This window comes from Hypanus sabinus, chromosome 14, assembly GCF_030144855.1.
Source record: "Hypanus sabinus isolate sHypSab1 chromosome 14, sHypSab1.hap1, whole genome shotgun sequence".
Classification (NCBI taxonomy): Eukaryota; Metazoa; Chordata; class Chondrichthyes; order Myliobatiformes; family Dasyatidae; genus Hypanus; species Hypanus sabinus.
In genome coordinates, this window is record NC_082719.1 from 16,441,709 (window position 1) to 16,464,447 (window position 22,739).

General features: G+C 41.6%; 1 protein-coding gene across 7 annotated transcripts in view; it reads left to right on the forward strand.

Annotated features, from left to right (window-relative positions):
- LOC132404568 (microtubule-associated protein 9-like) overlaps positions 1-21,617 on the forward strand; it is a 226,389-nt gene extending 204,772 nt beyond the window's left edge. For all 7 annotated transcript variants that reach the window (XM_059988795.1, XM_059988794.1, XM_059988793.1 and 4 more), the window contains 2 exons: positions 970-1,105; positions 21,437-21,617. In XM_059988795.1, the coding sequence (XP_059844778.1) occupies positions 970-1,105; positions 21,437-21,547 (247 nt within the window). In that variant the 3' untranslated portion in view covers positions 21,548-21,617. The remainder of the gene's footprint in view (positions 1-969; positions 1,106-21,436) is intronic.
- Positions 21,618-22,739: the final 1,122 nt, after the last annotated feature.

Here is a 22,739-nt window from a genome sequence, read left to right on the forward strand (position 1 = left end):
AAATGCATGTTCCTGCACTTTGTTAGTAGAATTAAATATGCAGACTATTTTCTAAACGGAGGAGGGGGGGAATCAAAAATTTGAGATGCAAAGGCACTTCGGAGTCCTTGTGCAGAACAGCCTAAAGGTTAACTTGCAGGTAGAGTCAGTGGTCAGGAAGGCAAATGCCATGTTAGCATTCATTTCAAAAGGTGTAGAATACAAGAGCAGGGATGTGATGCTGAGGCTTTATAAGGCACTGATGAGGCCTCACCTTGAGTATAAATGGCCTAACATTTCTTCCATATCTGATGGTCTTGTGATCTAAAATTTCTCCAAGCTGATGTACAGGACTTTTTAAAAATGTATTTATTTACGGGATGTGGGCATTGCTAGCTAATTGGTCAACCCTACTTGCCCTTGAGAAGCGGGTGATGGGCTTCCTTCTTGAACTGCTGCAGCAAAGTGCTGTTTCGGAGGGAATTACATGATTTTGACCCAGTGACAATGAAGGAATTTTGTGTTCTCAATTTTTTTCCAAAAAGTGTGTTTCCAAGTCAGGATGGCGATTGACTTGGAGGGAAATGTCCAAATGGTGGTGGTCCCAGATATCTGCAGTTCTCATCCTTCTGGGTCAACAGTTACCAGAAACATTTTGTTAAATTTATTACTGTACAAGGGTGGTCATACCAGTTACTGAAAGCAAAGGTTTACATACTTTTTCCAACAAATACATGTCATATTGGATCATTTTTCTCAATAAACAAGTGAACAAGTATAATTATTTGTGTTATTTATTTAATTGGGTTCTCTTTATCTAGTTTTAGGACTTGTGTGAAGATCTGATTACATTTTAGGTCACTTATGCAGAAATAAAGAAAATTCTGCAGGGTTCACAGATTTTCTAGCACATCTAACATGACTTAAATATGATTTTTATATTTGCATAACTTGCTACTGACAAATATGACTGTTTTAATATTTATGTAGGAATGAAGAGAAAGAAATGATAATGAAGCAAAGGATGATAGAAATTACAAAGGTTCAGCAGAAAAAGAAAAGGGAAGAAGAATATTCAAAATGTGAGAGAGAAGAGATGGCAGCACTTGTGTATAAGAAATGGCTGGTAAGATTTTGGAGTATACTTAGAAAGAACTTAGAGGAAAATTTTAATATTTTAAAACTTCTATTCAGTGTATTTGTTTAAATAATTGAAAACTAAGATTAAGCTTGTGGATCTGAATCAATTCAAATCTGTTATTAATAATCAATACCCACATTGCTGTCAGTGTATGTTATAATGCTGATTCATGGCAAATATCATGATCCTAATATTCAGCAAAAAATGCCAAGGAACATTGTAAAGAAACATTTCCACTGATATTGCCTTCATGATCTCTTTAACATCTCAAGCACCTGTCAGTGAATTATGTGCTTTGCTGCAGTGAGTTTTTGCCTAATGTCAATGCAGCCAAGTTGATTAATATTGGCGATAAGATACATTGATTGCATGAGTATTCATGACATACCAAATCATCACTGGTGCAGCCAATTGCTTTTAGAAGTTCAAAGGTTCAGTTTAATGTCAGTGAAATGTATACATCCTGAAATGCTTTTTCTTCGCAAACATCCACGAAAACAGAAGAGCCCCAAAGAATGAACGACAGTAAAATGTGAGAACCCCAAAGTCCCCCCAACTCTCTACTCCTGCACGTAAGTGGCAGTGAGCAACAATCTCCTCCCCCCCCCCACTCCCACTGGCCAAAAAAAAGCAAGCATTGCTACTGCCACCGAGCACTCAAGCATGAGCAAAACAATAGCAAAGCCTCAGATTTGCAGTTACCACAAAGACTTCATGTTTCCTCTGGCATTCGACATACCACAGGTTCTCTCTTTCCCTATTAAGAAAGAAGGAAGTGTCTCCATTTTCCCAGCGAGCGGGGAGACGTAACAACAACTCGTTGGTTTACAATGTTAAAAGTCCGTTACATCCCTTTTTCTGAGCTCTGTGCCCGAAGATCACAGAGATCTCGGTTCTTTGGGCCCACAGCAATAGATTTTCCAACTCCCCTGAAGTCACATAATTAGTTAAATGGAGATCTGTTTTTGGAGACCTGTGTGCAGTCAGGGCGATTCAATTGATTGTGGTAAAATTGCACCTATATCTGGAAGGTCCAACCGCTGGTGAATCAGTATCCTGGCAAAAACTACAACATGAGGACAAAAGAACACTTCAAGCAACGTGAATGTCCGAGATTACACATTATATCAGAGGGATAGGAAGGTAGGTAGAGGGGCTCTGCTGGTAAAGAATGGCATCAGATCAGTAGAAAGATATGACATGGGATTGGAAGCTGTTGAATCCGTGTGGGTTGAGTTAAGAAACTGCAAGGATGGCAGTCATATACAGGCCTCCCAACAGCAGTTGGGATGTGGACCGCAGATTACAACAGTAAATAGAAAAGACGTGTCAAAAGGGCAATATTATGATAGTCATGGGAGATTTCAACATGCAGGTTGATTGGGGAAAATCAGGTTGGAAATGGATCTCAAGAGAGTGAGTTTGTTGAATGCCTATGAGATGGCTTTTCAGAACAGTTTGTCATTGAGCCTACTAGGGGATCCACTAATAGGCTACTGGATTGGATGTTATGTAATGAACTGGAGGCAATTAGGGAGCTTAAGGTAAAAGAACAGTTAGGAGGCAGTGATCACAATACGATTGAGTTCAACCTGAAATTTGATGGGGAGAAAGCAATATTTCAATGGATTAAAGTAATTTACAGTGGTCTCAGAGAAGAATTGGAAGGTAGATGCTGGCAGGGATGACAGCAGAGCAGCAACAGTGTGAGTTTCTGGGAAAAATGAGGAAGATGCAGGATAGAGGTATTCCAAAAACAAAGTAATACTCAAATGGCAGAATAGTACAACTGTGGCTGACACGGAAGTCAAACCTAATGTAAAAGCAAAAGAGGGGGCATACAACAAAGTAAAAATATGGAAAGGCAGAGGATTAGGAAGTTTTTAAAACCGTACAAAGAACAACTAAAAGAATCATTAAGAAGGAAAAGATGAAATATGAAAGCAAACAATATCAAAGTGGATAGTAAAACCTTTTTCAAGTACAGGTGTCCCCCACTTTTTGAAAGTTCGCTTTATGCCACTTCGCTTTTACGAAAGACCTACATTAGTACCTGTTTTCGCTAAATGAAAGAAATCCGAAGAGGATTTTCGCTTTTATGAAAAAAGGTGCCCACTTTAACCTTGTTTAACCCTGAGAAAGACTACTATGACCGTGAAGCCTTGCGCAGATAGGTGTATGCGCTTGCGTGTACATGCCGATTTTTTTCTACGTATCAGTTTTGGCTAAACCTTCCTGATTCTGATAAGTGAAACTACACTGTACATCATCACTACCTCCTCCCATACATGCTGTCTGGCCTGCTGAGTTCTGCCAGCATTTTGTGTTTTTATTTATTTCCAGCATCTGCAGATTCACTCGTGTTGCCTACACTGTACATACATTATTTCTACTTTATATTGGCTGTGTATTTATCATAACTGAAAGACCTAAGGGTATAAAGTCACCTGGACCAAATGAACTGCATCCAAGGGTTCTGAAAGAAGTAGCGGTAGAGATTCTGGAGGCATTAGTGAGACCATAAGACATAGGTGCAGAATTAGGGCAATCAGCCCATTGAGTATATCATGGCAGATCCCACTCAATCAAATACTCTGCCTTATCAATGCCCTGATCAATCAGGAAACGATCAACTTCCACCTTAAATACCCGCGTGAACGGCCTCCACTGCAGTCTGTAGCAGAGCATTCTGCAGATTTACTACTCTCTGGATTAAAAAAAATTCCTCCTTACCTCTGTCATAAAGGGTCACCTCTCAACTTTCAGGCTGTGCCCTCTAGTTGTGGATACCCCCACCACATCCTCTCACATCCACCCTATGCAGTCCTTTCAGCATTTGGTAGGTTTCAATGATATCCCCACACATTCTTCTGAATTCCAGGTAGTACAAGCCCAAAGCTGCCAAATGCTCCTCATATGTTAACCCCATCATTCGCCTCCTCTGAATTGTCTCCAATGACAAAACATCCTTTATGAGATATGGGGTGCAAAACTGTTGACAATACTCCAAGCCTGATTAATGTCTTATAAAGGCTCAGCATTATCTACTTGTTATTATATTCTCTTCCCCTTGAAATAAATGCCATCATTGCATTTGCCTTCTTTTACACAGACTCGATCTGTAAGTTAACCTACTGGAAGTCTTGCACAAGGACCCTTAAGTCCCTCAACACTTCTGATATTTGAACCTTCTGCCCATTTAGATAAAGGTCCGCACTTTTGCCCCTTTTACCAAAATGCATTATCATACATTTCCCAACACTGTATTCCATCTGCCACTGTTTTGCCCATTCTTCCATTTTGTCTAAGTCCTGCTGCAATCGCATTACTTCCTCAACATTATGTATCCCTCCACCTATCTTCATATCATCTGCAAACTTTGCTACTAAGCCATCAATTGCATTATCCAAATCACTGACAAACAATGTGAAAAGTAGTGGTCCCAATACTGACCCCTGAGGAACACCAGCAGCCAACTAGAAAAGGCCCTTTTATTCCCACTCACTGCCTCCTGCCTGTCAACCGTTCCTCTATCCATGCCAGTACCTTCCTGTAACACCATAGGATTTCATCTGACTAAGCAGCACCTTATCAAATGCGTTCTGAAAATCCAAGTAAATGATGTCCACTGCCTCTCCTTTGTCTACCCTGCTTGTACTTCCTTGAAAAATTCTAACAGATTTATCAGGCAAGATTTTCTTTACAGAAACCATGCTGACTTTGACATACTTTTTCATTAGTGTCCAAGTACCTCGACACCTCATCCTTAATAACAGACTCCAACCCTATAGGTAGTCTAACTGCCGGATAATTTCCTTTCTTTAGCCTTCATCCCTTCTTAAAGAGTGGAATTACATTTGCAATCTTCCAATCCTCCGGGACCATGCCAGAATCGAGTGATTCTTGAAAGATCATGGCCAATGCATCCATTATCTCCTCAGCAACCTCTCTCAGGACTCTGGGATGTAGTCCTTCTGTCCCAGGTGACATATCCACCTTAGACCTTTGAGTTTGCCTTTCATGTTTTCCTTTGTAATAGCAATGGCATTCACTCCTGCTCCCTGACACTCGTGGACCTCTGGCACACTGTGAGTGTCTTCCACAGTGAAGACAGTTGCAAAGTACCCATCAAGTTCATCTGTCAACACGAGGAAATCTGCAGATGCTGGAAATTCAAACGACACACACAAAATGTTGGTGGAGCACACCAGGCCAGACAGCATCTGTAGGGAGAAGTGCTGTTGACGTTTCGGGCCAAGACCCTTCATCAGGACTAACCGAAAGGAAAGATAGTAAGAGATTTGAAAGTAGTGGGGGGAAGGGGAAATGAGAAATGATAGAAGACCGGAGGGGGTGGGATGAAGCTAAGAGCTGGAAAGGTGATTGGTGAAAGTGATACAGAGCTGGAGAAGGGAAAGGATCATGGGACAGGAAGCCTCAGAAGAAAGAAAGGGGGGGAGCACCAGAGGGAGATGGAGAACAGGCAAACAACTAAATATGTCAGGGATGGCGTAAGAAGGGGAGGAGGGGCATTAACAGAAGTTAGAGAAGTCAATGTTCATGCCATCAGGTTGGAGGCTACCCAGCCAGTATATAAGGTGTTGTTCCTCCAACCTGAGTTTGGATTCATTTTGGCAATAGAGGAGGCCATGGATAGACATATCAGAATGGGAATGGGACGTGGAATTAAAATGTGTGGCCACTGGGAGATACTGCTTTTTCTGGCGGACCAAGTGTAGGTGTTCAGCGAAACGGTCTCCCAGTCTGCGTCAGGTCTCACCATATGAAAGGCTACATCGGGAGCTCCGGATGCAGTATACCACACCAGCCGACTCACAGGTGAAGTGTCGCCTCACCTGGAAGGACATTCTGGGGCCCTGAATGGTGGTGAGGGAGGAAGTGTAAGGGCAGGTGTAGCACTTGTTCCGTTTACAAGGATAAGTGCCCAGGAGGGAGATCGGTGGGAAGGGATGGGGGGGACGAGTGGACAAGGGAGTCGCGTAGGGAGCGATCCCTGCGAAAAGCAGAAAGGGGGGGGAGGGAAAAATGTGTTTGGTAGTGGGATCCCGTTGGAGGTGGCGGAAGTTATGGAGAATTATATGTTGGACCTAGAGGCTGGTGGGGTGGTAAGTAAGGACAAGGGGAACCCTATCCCGAGTGGGGTGGTGGGTGGATGGGGTGAGGGCAGATGTGCAGGAAATGGGAGAGATGCGTTTGAGAGCAGAGTTGATGGTGAACGAAGGGAAGCCCCTTTGTTTAAAAAAGGAAGACATCTCCTTCGTCCTGAAATGAAAAGCCTCATCCTGGGAGTAGATGCGGCGGAGATGGAGGAATTGTGAGAAGAGACAGGGTGGGAAGAGGTATAGTCCAGGTAGCTGTGAGAGTCTGTAGGCTTATAGTAGATATCAGTAGATAAGCCATCTCCAGAGATGGAGACAGAAAAATCAAGAAAGGGGTGGGAGGTGTCGGAAATGGACCAGGGAAATTTGAGGGTAGGGTGAAGTTCATCTGTCATTTCTTTGTCTTAGTAAAGTCTTCCTTTACTAACTCACCAGCATTATTTTCCAGTGGCCAATATCTGCCCTTATTTCATCTTCTCCCTTCTTATAGCTTAATTAGCTTCCTTTTATTGGATTTTAAAAGCTTCTCAGTCATCCAACTTCCCACTCATTTTTGTTACCTTGTATGCCCTTTCCTTGGCTTTTATGCAGTCCTTGGTTTCCTCTGTCAGCCATGGTTGCCTACCCTTGCCTTTTGAGAACTTCTTCCTTGTGGGCCATATTTATCCTTCACCTTGTGAACTATTCCCAGAAACTTCAACCATCTTTGCTCTGCCATCATCCCCACCAGTATCCTCCTCCAATCCACCTGAACAAGCTCCTCTCTCGAGCCTCTGTAATTCCCTTTATTCCATTGCGAAACTGATACATGTGAATTATGCTTCTCCCACTAAACTGCAGTATGAATTCAATCATATTATGATCACGGCCTCCGAAGGGTTCCTATGTGTTAAGCTCCTTAATAAGATCTGGGTTATTACACAACACCCAATCCAAGATGGCCTTTCCCCGAGTAGGCTCAAGCTCAAGCTGCTGTAAAATAACATCTCATAGGCATTCAATAAATTGTGATGTGGGATGCAGAGATAGCAGAGGAAGTGAATGCGTATTTTGCATCAGTGGAAGACATCTGCAGTATACCAGACATTCAAGAGTGTCAGGGAAGTGAAGTTTGTGCAGTGAAAATTACGATTGAGAAAATGTTCAGGAAGCTTAATGGTCTGAGGGTGGATAAATCTCCTGGACCTGAAGAAATGCACACTTGGGTTCTGAAGGAAGTAGCTGGAGAGATTGCGGAGCCATGAACGACGATATTTCAAGAACCGATAGATTCTGGCATTGTACCGGATGACTGGAAAATTGCAAATGTTACTCCTGTGTTTAAGAAGGGTGGGAGGCAGCAGAAAGGAAACTATAAACATGTTAGCCTGACAGTAGTTGAGAAGTTGTTGGAATCAATTGTTAGGGATAAGATTACGGATTAACCTGAAAGCACCTGACAAGATAGACCAAAGCCAGCATGGTTTCCTGAAAGGAAAATCCTGCCTGACAAACCTACTGCAGTTTTTTAAGGAAATTACAAGCAGGGTAGACAAAGGAGGTGCAGTAGACATGGTATACTTGGATTTTCAGAAGGCTTTTGACAAGGTGCCGTGCATGAGGCTGCTGAGCAAGATAAGAGCCCATATAATTACAGGGAAGTTACTAGCATGGGTGAGGCATTGGTTGGTCGGCAGAAAGCAGAGAATGGGAATAAGGGGATCCTATTCTGCCTGGCTGCAGGTTACCGGTGAAGCTCTACAGGGATTGGTGTTGGGACTGCTGCTTTTTACAATGTATGTCAATGATTTGGACAATGGGATTAATGGATTTGTGGCTAAATTTGCCGATGATACAAAGATAAGTGGAGGAGCGGGTATGTTGAGGAAACAGAGCCTGCAGAGAGACTTAAGACAGTTTAGGGGAATGGGCAAGGAAGTGGCAAATGAAATACAATGATGGAAAGTGTATGGTCATGCAGTTTGGTGGAAGAAATAAATGGGCAGACCATTATTTAGACAGGGAGAGAATTCAAAATGCAGAGATGCAAAGGGACTTGGGAGTCCTTGTGCAAGATTCACTAAAGACTCCTGCTTCCTGCTTCTTATATATTAAATATAAGAAACAGGAAGCAAGAGGGGCTCATGAGAAATATAGGCTAGCCAGGAAGGAGCTTAAGAAAGGACTTAGGAGAGCTCAAAGGGGGCATGAGAAGGCCTTGGCATGTAGGATTAAGGAGAACCCCAAGGCATTCTATACGTATGTGAAGAACAGAAGGATGACAAGAATGAAGGTTGGGGCCACTAAAGGATAAAGAAGGCAACATGTGCCTGGAGGCGGAGTAAGTTCGGGACGTCCTAACTGAATACTTTGCTTCAGTATTCACAAGTGAAAAGGACCTTGATCAGGGTGAGGTCGACATAGAACAAGCAGGTGTGCTGGACAATGGGGAGATTAAAGAGGAAGTGTTGGATCCTCTTAAAGACATCAGGATTGATAAGTCCCCAGGGACTGGACCTGATATACCCCAGGTTGCTGTGGGTAGTGAGAGAAGAGATTGCTGGAGCAGTAGCTATGCTCTTTGAATCCTCTTTGGCTGCAGGGGAGGTGCCGGAGGATTGGAGAATGGCAAATGTAGTTCCCTTGTTTAAAAACGATAATAGGGAGAATCCTGGGGACTATAGACCAGTGAGCCTTACGTCAGTGGTCTGCAAACTATTGTAAAGGATTCTTAAGGATAGGATCTATGAGCATTTGGAGAAGTACAGTCTACTCAAGGATAGTCAACATGGCTTTGTGAAGGGAAGGTCGTGTCTCATGACCCTAATTGAGTTTTTTGAAAAGGTAACAAAAGAAATTGATGAGGATAGGGTGGTAGATGTGGTCTACATGGATCTTAGCAAGGCATTTGACAAGCTCCCCCACGAGAGACTCATCCAGAAAGTCATGAGGCATGGGATCAGTGGAACCTTGTCTGTTTGGATCAAAAATTGGCTTACAGGAAGAAAGCAGAAGGTAGTAGTGGGAGGAAAGTATTCTGCCTGGAGGTCGATGACTAGTGGAGTGCCGCAAGGATCTGTCCTGGGACCCCTGCTCTTTGTGATTTTTATAAATGACCTGGATGAAGTGGCGGAAGGATGGGTGAGTAAATTTGCGGATGACACGAAGATTGAAGGAGTTGTGGATGGAGCTGTAGGTTGTCAAAGGTTACAAGGGGATATAGACAGGATGCAGAGTTGGGCAGAATAATGGCAGATGGAGTTCAGTCAAGTGTGAGGTGATGCATTTTGGAAGGAGAAACCAAAAGGCTGAGTACAGGGTTAATGGTTGGTCATTTAAGAGTGTGGATGAACAGAGGGACCTTGGGGTTCATATCCATACATCCCTCAAGGTTGCTGCACAGGTTGATAGGATAGTTAAGAAGGCCTATGGGATGCTAGACTTCATTAATAGGGGGATTGAGTTCAAGAGTAGAGAGGTCATGTTGCAACTCTACGAATCTCTGGTGAGACCACACAAGAGTATTGTGATCAGTTTTGGTCACCTCATGGATGTGGACGGATATGGACAGGGTGCAGAGGAGATTTACCAGGATGTTGCCTGGATTGGAAAACAAGTCTTATGAGGCAAGGTTTGCAGAGCTGGGACTTTTCTCTTTGGAGCGTAGAAGGTTGAGAGGGGACTTGATAGAGGTCTACAAGATTATGAGAGGCATAGATAGGGTGGATAACCAGTATCTGTTTCCAAGGGCACGAAGGGCATATGTACAAAGTTAAGGGAGAGAAGTTTAGGGGAGACATCGGGGTAAGTTTTTTTACACAGTGGGGTGTGGGTGCCTCGAATGACTTGCCAGGGATGGTGGTGGAGGCTAAAACATTAGGGGTATTTAAGAGCCTCTTAGACAGGCACATGGATGAAAGAAAAATAGAGGATTACGGGGTAGTGTGGGTTTAGTACTTTTTTAAGGAATATATGGGTTGGCACAACATCGAGGGCTGAAGGGCCTGTACTATGCTGTAGTTGTCTAGTGTCTAAAGGTTAACCTGCAGGTTAACCTGGTTGTGAAGAGGGCAAATACAATGTTGGCATTCATTCCTAAAGGTGTAGAATATCAGAGCAGGGTTGTGATGTTGAGGCTCTGTAAGGCACTTGTGAGACCACACTTGGAGTATTGTGTGCAGTTTTGGGCTCCTTATTTTAGAAAGGATATACTGACATTGGAGAGGGTTCAGAGAAAATTCAAAAGGATGATTCCAGGAATGAAAGGGTTACCATATGAGGAATGTCTGGCAACTCTTGGGCTGTATTCTATGGAGTTCAGGAGAATGAGGGGGGATCTCATAGAAACATTCCAAATGTTAAAAGGTCTGAACCAGGGGTTGGCAACCTTTTTGCTTCTATGGGCCAGATTGCGTATTAATGAGCAGACAGAGGGCCAAATAAATGCCATAATAAACTTGAAATATGGGAATTATCCATTTAAATACATCTAGTTATGTTTTGCCTCAAATTAATGAATAAAGCATGCTAGAAAATCATTTGTGCTTAACCAAGAATGCCAATTGGTAATCAAAGAACTCAGTTTAGTTACAATTTATTTCAACCAAGCCATCTTTTGAATCTATTAGAAGGATCCAAAGAATCTTTAAACATGAACATGATGCATTGAATAATGGTAAATTAAGTATAATAAAAAAGAAAATGTTAATGCAAACATTCAATAAATCAATGTGAAACTTGATGCTGTTTGTTGCTTGAAAGCTTCTCACTATTGGGTGTCAGACTTGTTGATGCCAAGAGCAAGACATTATCCAGATGGGCATCAGTCAATCGTGTTCTCAAATGGTTTTTGGTGTGCTTCATTTTTGAAAATAATTGCTCCCACAGATAAGAGCTGATGCCATCTTTTTTGCATGGTTCACTAAGTTAGGATACTTCCCACTTGAATCAATATATTTTCTATAGAAGTCAAGAACTGACGCATCTTCAGAATGAAATTTCAATCTCAATATGTCATCACACTGCATCTCAATCAATTCCATTTGAAAAATTTCTGATGCAGTTGAGTAGCAAAAAGCTTGAACTCATTTGCTTGCAAGCGAAAATCAGCAAAACAAGATGAAAACTCTTTTCTCAAATCTTGGACCATATTTCCTCTATGGCAGGTCTCGAAATGTCGCCTGATATTTGCCACCTTCTATACAGCAACATTTTCTAGGTAAATGAGACAAACTGGTTTCCCAGCTTGCTCTATAAAGAAGTAATCTAGTGTCCAAGTGTCTTGAAAATTTCGGCACTCAGTGTCGATCTTCCTGCGTTTTGCATTAAATGCTATTGGAATTTTTTTCTTCGATTTTATTTTGAAACACGAGTTATTCAACAAGTATCGTAGCACATCTAAATATAAGGATATTTAGCTCCTTCAAAACAATTCCCTATATATCTAATCCCATTTTGAATCCAATTATATAAAAGTTGGTTGTCCATTGTGAAAGGAATAAGTCTATTTTGAATTAAAGATCTCTTTGCTAATAAAGATTTTTTATCTCATCATCAACATTTATCTTATTCCATAAATCAATCAAATGTTTTAATATAGGAGATTCTTTCTTTTCCCGTATCCATTTAGATTCCCATTTGTATATAAAATCTTCTGGTACATTTTCTCCTATTTTATCTAATTCTATTCTAATCCATGCCGGTTTATCTTTCTCGAAAAAAGATGCAATAAATCTAAGTTGATTTAATAATAATTCTTAAAATTTGGAAGTTGTAATCCTCCTAGATCAAATTTCCATGTCAATTTTCAATGTCAATGTTCGGTTAAGGTTAGTGCAGTATAATTTTCTACATCAATTATATATTACACCACAAAAAATAAAAAAAATTTAATCCAAATTTATCGGATCAGTGTTTCCGATGTAACCAGGAAACTGGTACTTTTTTACATTCAACATGGTCTTGCTCTAAAATTCAACCTTTTTGGACAAATTTAAGACTTTTACTGGAACAAATTACAGGAACACAATTTCCTCATAATCCAATATTATTTTTACTAGGTGATATTGAAGGGATAAAACCGAAACTCAAACTAAATAAGTATCAGAAAGAATTTATAAAAATTGCACTGGCAGTAGCCAAAAAAGCTATTGCAGTTACTTGGAAATCGGATACACATTTAAGTATAGATTCTTGGAAGAAAGAAATCTATGGTTGTATTCCATTAGAAAAAATTACTTATAATTTAAGAGATAAATATGAAACATTTTTGAAAATTTGGAGCCCTTATTTACAAAAGACAGGATTAAATATATAGATGCTTTGAAGATGAAACAATTGGTTATTAGGGGAAAGAAATAAATATACATATTAAAATTATTACGAATTCCATGGAGCATGTGGAGATCTTCCAACCACCAGGCATTCTTTCTTTCTTTCTTTCTTTCTTTTTTTTTCTATAGGGCAGTTAGGGGGGAGGGGTTAAGGGGAGGGGGTATGGGTTATATACATTGTTTTTTCATACTTTGTAATCATTTAAAAATGCAATAAAAAATTATTAAAAAAAAAGGATATTTAGCATGGATTTCTTGTTAAAACACAGTGACTCTGTTTCTGTTTACAAATTTGAATGATCCCATCTGAACACCTGTGCGTGCATGGAGAGTATCTAATACATTAATAAGGTAGACTGCCTTCCTATCATTCGAATATACCAGTGTTTGGTTTGTAACAAAATGGAACCTGGGGCCAGTGTAACAAGACACCATGCATGTCCATCAGTGTGGTCGTGTGAAACACTCAGAATGGGGAAAAATTGCTCATGGGCGGGATAAGCATAGTATCCCAATATTTGCTCACAGGCCAGTCAAAATACCTTCGCAAGCCATAGGTTGCCTACCCCTGGCCTGAACAGATTAGATATGGCTATGTTATTTCCCATGGTAGGGGATTCTAGGACAAGAGGGCATGACTTCAGGATTGAAGGACGTCCATTTAGAACAGAGCTGCGGAGAAATTACTTGGTCAGAGGGTGGTAAACCTGTGGAATTTGTTGCCATAAGCGGCCGTAGAGGCCAAGTCATTGGGTGTATTTAAGGCGGAGATAGGTTCTTGATTAGCCAGGGCTTCAAAGGGTATGGGGTAAAAGCAGGGAGTGGGGATGACTGGAAGAATTGGATCAGCCCATGATTTAATGACAGAGAAGACTCAATGTGCAGAATGGCCTACTCCTGCTCCTATATCTTACGGTCTTATGTGATCACCTATTAGGGAATGAGACCGGGCAAGTAACAAAAGTTTGAGTAGGGGAACACTTTGTATCTAGTGATCATAAGGCCATTAGAAACATAGGAAGCCTGCAGCACAATACAGGCCCTTCAGCCCACAATGCTGTGCTGAACATGTACGTAGTTTAGAAATTACCCAGGGTTACCCATAGCCCTCTATTTTTCTAAGCTCCATGTACCTATCTGGGAGTCTCTTAAAAGATCCTATTGTATCCGCCTCCACCACCTTTACTGGCATCCTATTCCATGCACTCACCACTCTGTGCTTATATTAAAAAAAAACACTTACCCCTGACATCTCCACTGTACCTACTTCTAAGCACCTTAAAATTGTGCCCCCTTGTCCTAGCCATTTCAGTCCTGGGGAAAATGCCTCTGACTATCTACACAATCAATGCCTGTCATCATCTTGTACAGCTCTAACAGGTTACGTCTCATCCTCTGCTGCTGCAAGGAGAAAAGGCCAAGTTCACTCAACCTATTCTCATAAGGCATGCTCCCCATTCCAGGCAACATCCTTGAATATCTCCTCTGCACCCTCTCTATGGTTTCCACGTCCTTCCTGTAGTTAGGCGACCAGAACTGAGCACAGTACTCCAGGTGGGGTCTGACCAGGGTCCTATATAGCTGCAACATTACCTCTAAACTCAATCCCACGGATCCCACGGTTGATGCTGCCTTAAAAACACAATCAACCTGCATAGCAGCTTTGAGTATCAAAGTTTAGTTTCAAAGTAAATATGGAAAAAAGATAGGTCTGGACTGTGGGTTGAGAATGTAAATTTTGATGGTATCAGAAATGATCTGGCAAGATTTCATATGTAGGAGGCCTCCAAAAGTGAAATTTTGAAAGAATAAAGCTGGTATTAGAGAAAAGGTAAAGACAACAGGTTCAGAGAACCTTGATTTTCAAGAGCTATTGAGGAGTTTAAGGAGCTTCACTGGTATAGGCAGGCAACAATAAATGAGGTACTTATGGATTATAAGAAAAGCAAGGAAACACTGGAGAAAGAAATCAGGAGGGCTCAAAGGAGGCATGAGGTTGCCCTAGCAGACAAGTTGATTTGGATAATGGAATTGATGGCTTTGTGGCAAAGTTTGTATATGATACAAAGTTAGGTGGATGGGTGGGTAGTGCTGGGGAAGCAATGTGATTGCAGCAGGACTTGGACAAGCTAGAAGAATGGGTAAAAAAGTAGCAGATGGAATAGAGTGTTGTGTTGGGAATTGCATGATAATGCATTTTGGTAAAAGGAACAATAGTGCAGACTATTATCTAGAAGGGGAGAAGGTTCAAACACCAGAGGTGCAGAGAAACTTGGGAATCCTTGTGCAAGATTCCCAGAAGGTTAATTTACAGACTAGTCAGGCCACACTTTCGGTACAGTATTGTCAACAGTTTTGGGCCCCATATCTCAGAAAGGATGTGTTGTCATTGGAGAGAGTCCAGAGGAAGTTCATAAGGGTGATTCCAGGAATGAAGGGATTAACATATGAGGTGCGTTTGGCAGCGTTGGGCCTGTACTCACAGGAATTTAGAAAAATGCGGGGGGATCTCATTGAAACCTACTGAATGTTGAAAGGACTAGACAGGGTGGATGTGAAGAGGATATTTCCTATGGTGGACGTATCCAGAACTAAAAGGCACACTTGAGGAGCGACCTTTTAGAACAAAGGTAAGGATGAATTTTTGTAGCCAGAGAGTAGTGAATCTGTAGAATGTTCTGCTACTGACTGCAGTGGAAGCCAAGTCCATGGGTATATTTATTGCTGAAGTTGATTGTTTCCTGATCGGTCAAGACATCAAAGGATATGGCAAGAAGGCAGGTGCATGGGGTTCAGTGGGATCCAAGATCAGCCATGATGGAATGGTGGAGCAGATGCAATGGACTGAATGGCCTAATTCTGCACCAATGTCTTATGGTCTTGTATATATTAAGAAAAAAATAGTTGCAAGGGACAAAATTGATCCTCAGAAGTTTGGTAATCTATGCGTGGAGCCAAATGAGACAGAGGAAATCTTAAAGCTGTATAGCTGTATATAGCTTTGCATCTATATTTATTCGGGAGAAGGACACTTTAGGAGTGAGACAAAGCAACAGTGAGGTTATGGACCCTATACTATGTGCAGGGGAAGAGGTGTTTACTGTTTTGAGGCAAATTAGGGTGAACAAATCTCCAGGGCCTGACAACGTGTACCACTGGGCCTTGTGAAGGCAAGTGTAGAAATTGCAGGGACCCTTCTGGATCATTGGGACCTCTTTTGGGGCAGGTGTAACCTGTACAAAAAGGACGGATTACACTCGAAACTCAGGGGTACCAATACCCTGGTGGGAAGGTTTAATAGAGCCGTTATGGAGGGTTTAAGCTAATTTGACAGGGAGATGGGATCCGGAATGATAGAGCGGAGGAGAGGGAAAACAGAAATAGATCTAAGGTAGTGAGCAGTAAGGATGTCAGGAAGGACAGGCAGGTGATGGAGCAAACTTGCAGCCATTGGGATGAGTTGAAGTGCAATAAAGTTGCAATGCAATCAATGCAAAAAGTACCAAATACTGGACTTAAGGTGTTATATTTAAATGCACGCAGCATAAGGAGTAAGGTGGATGATCTTGTTGTACAGTTACAGATTATCAGGTATGATATTGTGGCCATTACTGAGACATGACTAAAGGATGCATGTCTCTGGGAGCTGAACGTCCAAGGATACATGGTGTATCGGAAGGAACAAATTACAACAGGAAATAGAAAAGGCTTGCCAGAAGGGTAGTGTTACGATAATTGTAGGGGATTTTAACATGTGAGTGGATTGGGAAAATCAGGTTGGCACTGGATCTCAAGAGAGAGAACTTGTAGAATGTCTACAAGATGGCTTTTTAGAACAACTAGTTGTTGAGCCCACTAGGGGATCGGCTGTACTGGATTGGGTATTGTGTAATGAACCAGAGGTAATTAGAGAGATGGAACTGAAGGAACCCTTAGGAGGCAGTGATCACAACATGAATGAGTTCACTGTGAAATGTACGAAAGAGAAGCCGAAATCCGACGTGTCGGTATTTCAGTGGAGTAAAGGAAATTACAGTGGCATGAGAGAGGAACTGGCCAAGGTTGACTGGAAAGGGACACTAGCGGGAAGGACGGCAGAGCAGCAGTGGCTGGAGTTTATGCGAGAAGTGAGGAAGGTGCAAGACAGATATATTCCAAAGAAGAAGAAATTTTCGAATGGAAAAGGATGCAACTGTGGCTGACAAGAGAAGTCAAAGCCAAAGTAAAAGCAAAGCAGAAGACATACAAGGAAGCAAAAATTAGTGAGAAGACAGAGGATTGGGAAGATTTTAAAAGCTTACAAAAGGAAAATAAAAAGGTCATTAAGAGGGAAAAGATGAACTATGAAAGGAAGCTAGCAAATAATATCAAAGAGGATACTAAAAGCTTTTTCAAGTGTATAAAGAGTAAAAGGCAGGTGAGAGTAGATATAGGACTGATAGAAAATGATGCTGGAGAAATTGTAATGGGAGATAAGGAGATGGCGGAGGAACTGAATGAGTATTTTGCATCAGCACTCACTGAGGAAGACATCAGCAATGTACCGGACATTCAAGAGATATATGCGCAGTCACAATTACGACAGAGAAAGTACTCAGGAAGCTGAATAGTCTAAGGGAAGATAAATCTCCTGGACCAGATGGAATACACCCTCGTGTTCTGAAGGAAGTAGCAGTGGAGATTGCGGAGGCAATAGCAATGATCTTTCAAAAGTCGATAGATTCTGGCCTGGTTCCGGAGGACTGGAAGATTGCAAATGTCATTCTGCTATTTAAGAAGGGTCAAGGAAGCAAAAAGGAAATTATAGATCGGTTAGCTTGACATCGGTGGTTGGGAAGTTGTTGGAGTAGATTGTCAAGGATGAGGTTATGGAGTACCTGGACGCATATGACAAGATAAGCAGAACTCAGCATGGTTTCCTTAAAGGAAAGTCCTGTCTGACAAACCTAGTGCAATTTTTTGAGGAAATTACAAGTAGGCTAGACAAGGGAGATGCAGTGGATGTTGTGTATTTGGATTTTCAGAAGGCCTTTGACAAGGTGCCACACATGAGGCTGCTAAACAAGATAAGAGCCCATGGAATTACAGGAAAGTTGCATACGTGGATAGAGCATTGGTTGATTGGCAGGAAACAGAGAGTGGGAATAAAGGGATCCCATACTGGTTGGCTGCCAGTTACCAGTGATGTTTCACAGGGGTCTGTGTTGGGGCCGCTTCCTTTTACGTTGTATATCAACGATTTGGATTATGGAATAGATGGCTTTGTGGCTAAGTTTGCTGATGATACAAAGATAGGTGGAGGGGCCAGTAATGCTGAAGAAACAGGGAGTCTGCAGAGAGACTTGGATAGATTGGGGAAATGGTCAAAGAAATGACAAATGAATTACAATGTCGTAAAGTGTACAGTCATGCACTTTGTTAGAAGAAATAAACATGCAGACTATTATTGAAGTGGGGAGAGAATTCAAAGTTCTGAAATGCAACGGGATTTCAGAACCCTTAAGGTTAACCTCCAGGTTGAGTCGGTGGTGAAGAAGGCAAATGCAATGTTGGCATTCATTTCTAGAGGAATAGAGTATAGGAGCAGGGATGTGATGTTGAGGCTCTATAAGGCATTGGTAAGACCTTATTTGGAATACTGTGTGCAGTTTTGGGCTCCTTATTTACTGACATTGGAGAGGGTTCAGAGAAGATTCACTAGAATGATTCTGGGAAATAGAGGGTTAACATATGAGGACTGTTTGACTGCTCTTGGACTGTACTCCTTGGAGTTTAGAAGAATGAGGGGGGACCTCATAGAAGCATTTCGAATGTTGAAAGGCATGGACAGAGTGGATGTGGCAAAGTTGTTTCCCATCGTGGGGGAGTCTAGTACGAGAGGACATGATTTGAGGATTGCAGGGCGCCCTTTTAGAACAGAGATGCAAAAACATTTTTTCAGCCAGAGGGTGGTGAATCTATGGAATTTGTTGCCACGGGTGGCAATGGAGGCCAAATCATTGGGTGTATTTAAGGCAGAGATTGATGGGTATCTGAGTAGTCAGGGCATCAAAGGTTATGGTGAGAAGGCTAAATGGGAATGGGACTAAAGGGGAGATTGGATCAGCTCATGATGAAATGCCGGGGCAGACTCAATGGGCCGAATGGCCGACTTCTGCTCCTTTGTCTTATGGTCTTATGGTGGTCTTGGAGTGGGATTTTTAAATGATCCTTAGCAACAGGCTCGAGACAATTAGAAGATGGCCAATGTTGTTCCACTGTTAATGATAGGCTGTAAAAATAGGCCAGTGTGCTTGACGCTAGCAGTAGAAAAGTTATTAGAAGGTAGTCTGGGAGACTGGCTGTATAAGTATTTGGATAGACATGATCTGATTAGGGATATTCAGCATGGTTTTATGTGTGGTAGGTCCCGTCTAATCGATCTTCGTTTTTCAAGGAAGTTACCAGGAAAGTTGATGAAGGCAAGGCAGTGGATTTTGTCTGCATGAATATTTGACAAGGTCCGACGTGGAAAGTTGGTCAAGAAGGTTCAGTCGCTCTGCAGACAAGATGAAGTTGCAAATTGGAATACATATTGGGTTTGTGTAGAAGCCAGAGAGTGGTAGTAGATGGTTACCTCTGACTGCAGGCCTGTAACTAGTGGAGTGCCGCAGGGGTCAGTGCTGGGTCAGTTGTTGTTTGTCATCTATATCAATAATCTGGATGATAATGCGGTTAACTGGATTAGCAAATTTGCAGATGTCACCAAGATTGGGGATGTAGTGGACAGCAAGAAAGACTATCAGGGCTTAAAGGGTAATCTGGACCAGCTGGAAAAAAAATTGGGCTGAGAAAAGGAGATGGAATTTAATGCAGACAACTGAGAAGTGTTGTACTTTGGTAGAACCAACCAGGGTAGGTCTTGCCCTGTGTACTGCAGGGCACTGAGGGGTCTGTTAGAACAAAGGGATCCGGCAACACAAGTCCATAATTCATTGAAGATAGGATGGTAAAGTACACTTGGCACACTGGCTTCATGAATCAAAGTATTGAGTACAGGAGATGAGATGTTATATTTAAGTTGTATAAGACGTTGTATAAGGCAGAATCTGGAGTATTCTGTTTTGGCACTTGCCTACAAGGATATAAATAAGGTTTAAAAATTACAGACAAAACTACCAAGTTTGTTGCCAGTACTGGAGGACCTGAGTTAGAAAGAAAGATTGAATAGGTTAAGACTTTATTCCCTGAAACATAGAAGACTATGATGAGATTTGATAGAGGTATACAAAATTATGGGGGGTATTGATAGGGTATCTAAATGCATGCAGGCTTTTCCCATAGAGCTTAGCTGAGACTACAACTAGAGGTCATTGGTTAAAAGTGAAAGGTGAAATATTTAAGGGAATGAGGGAAAACTTTTTCACTCAAGGGGCTGTGAATGTAGAACAAGCTGCCAGTGCAATTTGTGTACACAGGCTGGATTTCAATGTTTAAAAGATGTTTGATTGGTACATGGATGGTAGGAGTAAGGAGGGTATGGAGGGCTATGGTCCGGGTGCAGGTTGATGGCAATAGGTAGGTGGATTAGATGGGCAGTAGGGACTGTTTCTATGCTGTACTTTTTATGACCATATAACCATATAACAATTACAGAATGGAAACAGGCCATCTCGGTCCTTCTAGTCCGTGCCGAACGCTTACTCTCACCTAGTCCCACTGGCCCGCACTCAGCCCATAACCCTCCATTCCTTTCCTGTCCTTATACCTATCAAATTTTACTTTAAATCACAATACCGAACCTGCCTCTACCACTTCTCCTTGAAGCCCGTGCCACACAGCTACCACTCTCTGAGTAAAGAAATTCCCCCTCGTGTTACCCTTAAACTTTTGCCCCCTAACTCTCAACTCATGTCCTCTTGTTTGAATCTCCCCTGCTGTCAATGGAAAAAGCCTATCCACATCCACTCTATCTATCCAACTCATAATTTTAAATACCTGTATCAAGTCCCCCCTCAACCTCCTATACTCCAAAGAATAAAGACATAACTTGTTCAATCTTTCCCTGTAACAGGTGCTGAAACACAGGTAACATTCTAGTAAATCTTCTCTGTACTCTCTCTAATTTGTTGACATCTTTCCTGTAATTCGGTGACCAGAACTGTACACAATACTCCGAATTCAGCCTTACCAATGCCTTGTACAATTTTAACATTACATCCCAACTCCTATACTCAATGCTCTGATTTATAAAAGCCAGCATACCAAAAACTTTCTTTACCACCCTATCCACATGAGATTCCACCTTCAGGAAACTATGCGCCATTATTTCTAGATCACTCTGTTCTGCTGCATTCTTCAATGCCTTACCATTTACCATGTATGTCCTATTTTGATTATTCCTACCAAAATGTAGCACCTCACACTTATCAGCATTAAACTCCATCTGCCATCGTTCAGCCCACTCTTCTAACTGGCCTAAATCTCTCTGCAAGCTTTGAAAATCCACCACGCCACCTACCTCAGTATCATCTGCATACTTACTAATCCAATTTACCACCTGACATTCTAAATATTGACATAATTGCATACCTGCGGTTTCTTTGTAGATGCTGGTGTCTGTTAAGTGTTCAGGTTGGAATTGTATATACAGCAATTCAATTTTGACAAGTCTGCTTATAATATATGATTGTCAGACTGTGATTCATCTGAATTTTGGAAATTAATCAATTTTAGAAATAACAATAAAAACTAATGATGTGCTCATAGCAATTGTTTCCCAAATTGTAATCCCTATGTTCCATGAAGCCAAGCAAAGTTTAGCCTTTCAACATTGCAAGTGAATGTTCTAATGTATCTCATTTTAATTATATTAAATATATTTCTCATTATGATGTTATTTACAGGCAGAGAAAGGAAAGAATGAAAAGAAGCAAAAGCAAATGAAGAGTGTCTTGTGCAGGGACCCATTACCTCCCTGGAGCCCACCAAATAAAACAATACCATTTGGAAAATGAGCACTTTAACACAGTGTAAAACTAACATGCCTGTACTTTTTAATTGAATTCTGAATAAATTTTGATTTGCATTAAATTTTGATTTGCAGTTTGAATTTCAGAATAATATAAATTATTACAATATAACAATGTTTTATAAAAACATGGTTTGAAAAAAAGAACGGGGCAGTTTCAACATTATTCAAACAAAAATATTATGTAGCAGGAAATACCACAGGCCCTTCTGCCCTCGATGTTGCGCTGACCCATATATTCCTTTAAAAAAAGTACGAAACCCACACTACCTCGTAACCCTCTATTTTTCTTTCATCCATGTGCCTGTCCAAGAGGCTCTTAAATTCCCCTAATGTTTTAGCCTCCCTGGCAGGTCATTCCAGACACCCACAACCCTCTGTATAAAAAACTTAGCCCTGATGTCTCCCCTAAACTTCCCTCCCTTAACTTTGTACATATGCCCTTTGGTGTTGCTATTCGTGCCCTGGGGAACAGGTACTGGCTGTCCACCCTATCTATGCCTCTCATTATCTTGTAGACCCCTGTCAAGTCCTCTGTCATCCTTCTACGCTTCAAAGAGAAAAGTCCCAGCTTTGCTAACCGTGCCTCATAAAAATTGTTTTCCAATCCAGGCAACATCCTGGTAAATCTCCTCTGCACCCACATCCTTCATATAATGAGGTGACCAAAACTGAACACAATACTCTTGTGTGGTCTCACCAGAGATTCGTAGAGTTGCAACATGACCTCTCTACACTTGAACTCAATCCCCCTATTAATGAAATCTAGCATCCCATAGGCCTTCTTAACTATCCTATCAACCTGTGCAGCGACCTTAAGGGATGTATGGATTTGAACCCCAAGGTCCCTCTGTTCATCCACACTCTTCAGTAACCAACTACTAACCCTGTATTCAGCCTGCTGGTTTGTCCTTCCAAAATGCATTACCTTGCACTTATCCAGATTGAACTCCATCTGCCACTTTTCTGCTCAACTCTGCATCCTGTCTATATCCCCTTGTAACCTTCGACAACCTACAACTCCATCCACAACTCCTCCAATCTTAGTGTCATCTGCAAACTTACTCACCCATCCTTCTGCCTCTTCATCCAGGTCATTTATAAAAATCACAAAGAGCAGGGGTCCCAGGACAGATCCTTGCGGCACACCACTAGTCATCGACCTCCAGGCAGAATAC